The following is a 1,106-nucleotide window of genomic DNA, read 5'->3' on the forward strand; positions in this document are numbered from 1 at the left end:
CTCGTATAGGTAGGAGCTGCCGTCTTAGGATCATGTTCATCATCAATAAGCATAGCAGATGCAGCCGAACCGGAGCTCGCAAGCACTTCACGAATAGAATCCTTATCCTTGGTCGGATACCAGCAATCACATCTCATCGAGACAGACCCCTCGAAGAGGTTGAGAGTAGCATAGATACTCCTTTCCTCGATGCAGAATAACCTCCACTCCTCAATACGAGAGTTGCCTCCCATACGGATAGGCTCCAACAGACTGCGTGCCTCGTCAAGGGTGTACTTGGAGAAACCAGCAAGAGCACGACGCTTATCAGCAATGACAGTCTCGAGATCAGCGATCCTCTGCATAGCCTCATCCTTACATGAAGGCCACTGATAGATGTGGACACCGACAGCACTGCAAATACGGTGAACCTTAGCCGACATAGCCGAAGCCGCAGTAGTGCTCTGGAAGTAGATGACGAAGACACTCTTGCGAGTATCAGGGATCTCCACGAACTGAGTGAAGGTGTTACCACGAGTAGCACGGAACACAGTTCTGGCAAAGCTCTCCTGATCCTCCATCTTCACAACACCAGCAATGTTAGAGAACTGCATGTGATCTTCTCTACGGCGAGAACCTTGGCCAGTGGGCTCGCCCTCAAGGAGAGGTTGACTCAGACCCTCTCCTGCAGCGAGGAAACCAGTTGAAATGCTGTCCTTAACAACATTCAACTCTTCAACAGCGGCCTCAAGCTCATCGGTCATCTCCTCATTGTTACTGTGGAAACGACAGAACCTCTCATAGACTCTCTTGACCTCGGCCTCGAGCGAATCAAGGGTGAACTCATCGTCGTGGTCCAAGAAGTCATCGATACGGTTCTTGCTGACCTCGACATTTGGCATGTTCTCAACCTCCTTGCTCAGGAAACGAACCATACGCTCCATCTCCTCAATGCGCTGAATATAGCGGCGATAAGGCCTGAAAAACACAAGGTGATAAACCGATGAAAATACCAGTTAAACTGCCTACCTCTGCATAACAGAAGAGTTCATATCCTCAAACATAATTTGAGTCTTATGACCGAGTAAATCTACATAATCTCTCGCCCACTCGTGAGGTAGCACAAG

At 49.2% G+C, this 1,106-nt stretch overlaps 1 protein-coding gene across 1 annotated transcript; it reads right to left on the bottom strand.

Moving 5' to 3' along the window:
* Positions 1–86: 86 nt before the first annotated feature.
* Positions 87–1,043, bottom strand: Pmar_PMAR007011 (vacuolar proton translocating ATPase 116 kD subunit A isoform, putative; the record flags this gene model as incomplete). Its single annotated transcript, XM_002782025.1, has 2 exons — positions 87–957; positions 1,009–1,043. Coding segments are annotated over 2 exons (906 nt in total), but the record flags the coding sequence as incomplete, so codon positions are not given.
* Positions 1,044–1,106: the final 63 nt, after the last annotated feature.

This window comes from Perkinsus marinus (assembly GCF_000006405.1).
Source record: "Perkinsus marinus ATCC 50983 genomic scaffold scf_1104296940598, whole genome shotgun sequence".
NCBI lineage: Eukaryota > Perkinsozoa > Perkinsida > Perkinsidae > Perkinsus > Perkinsus marinus.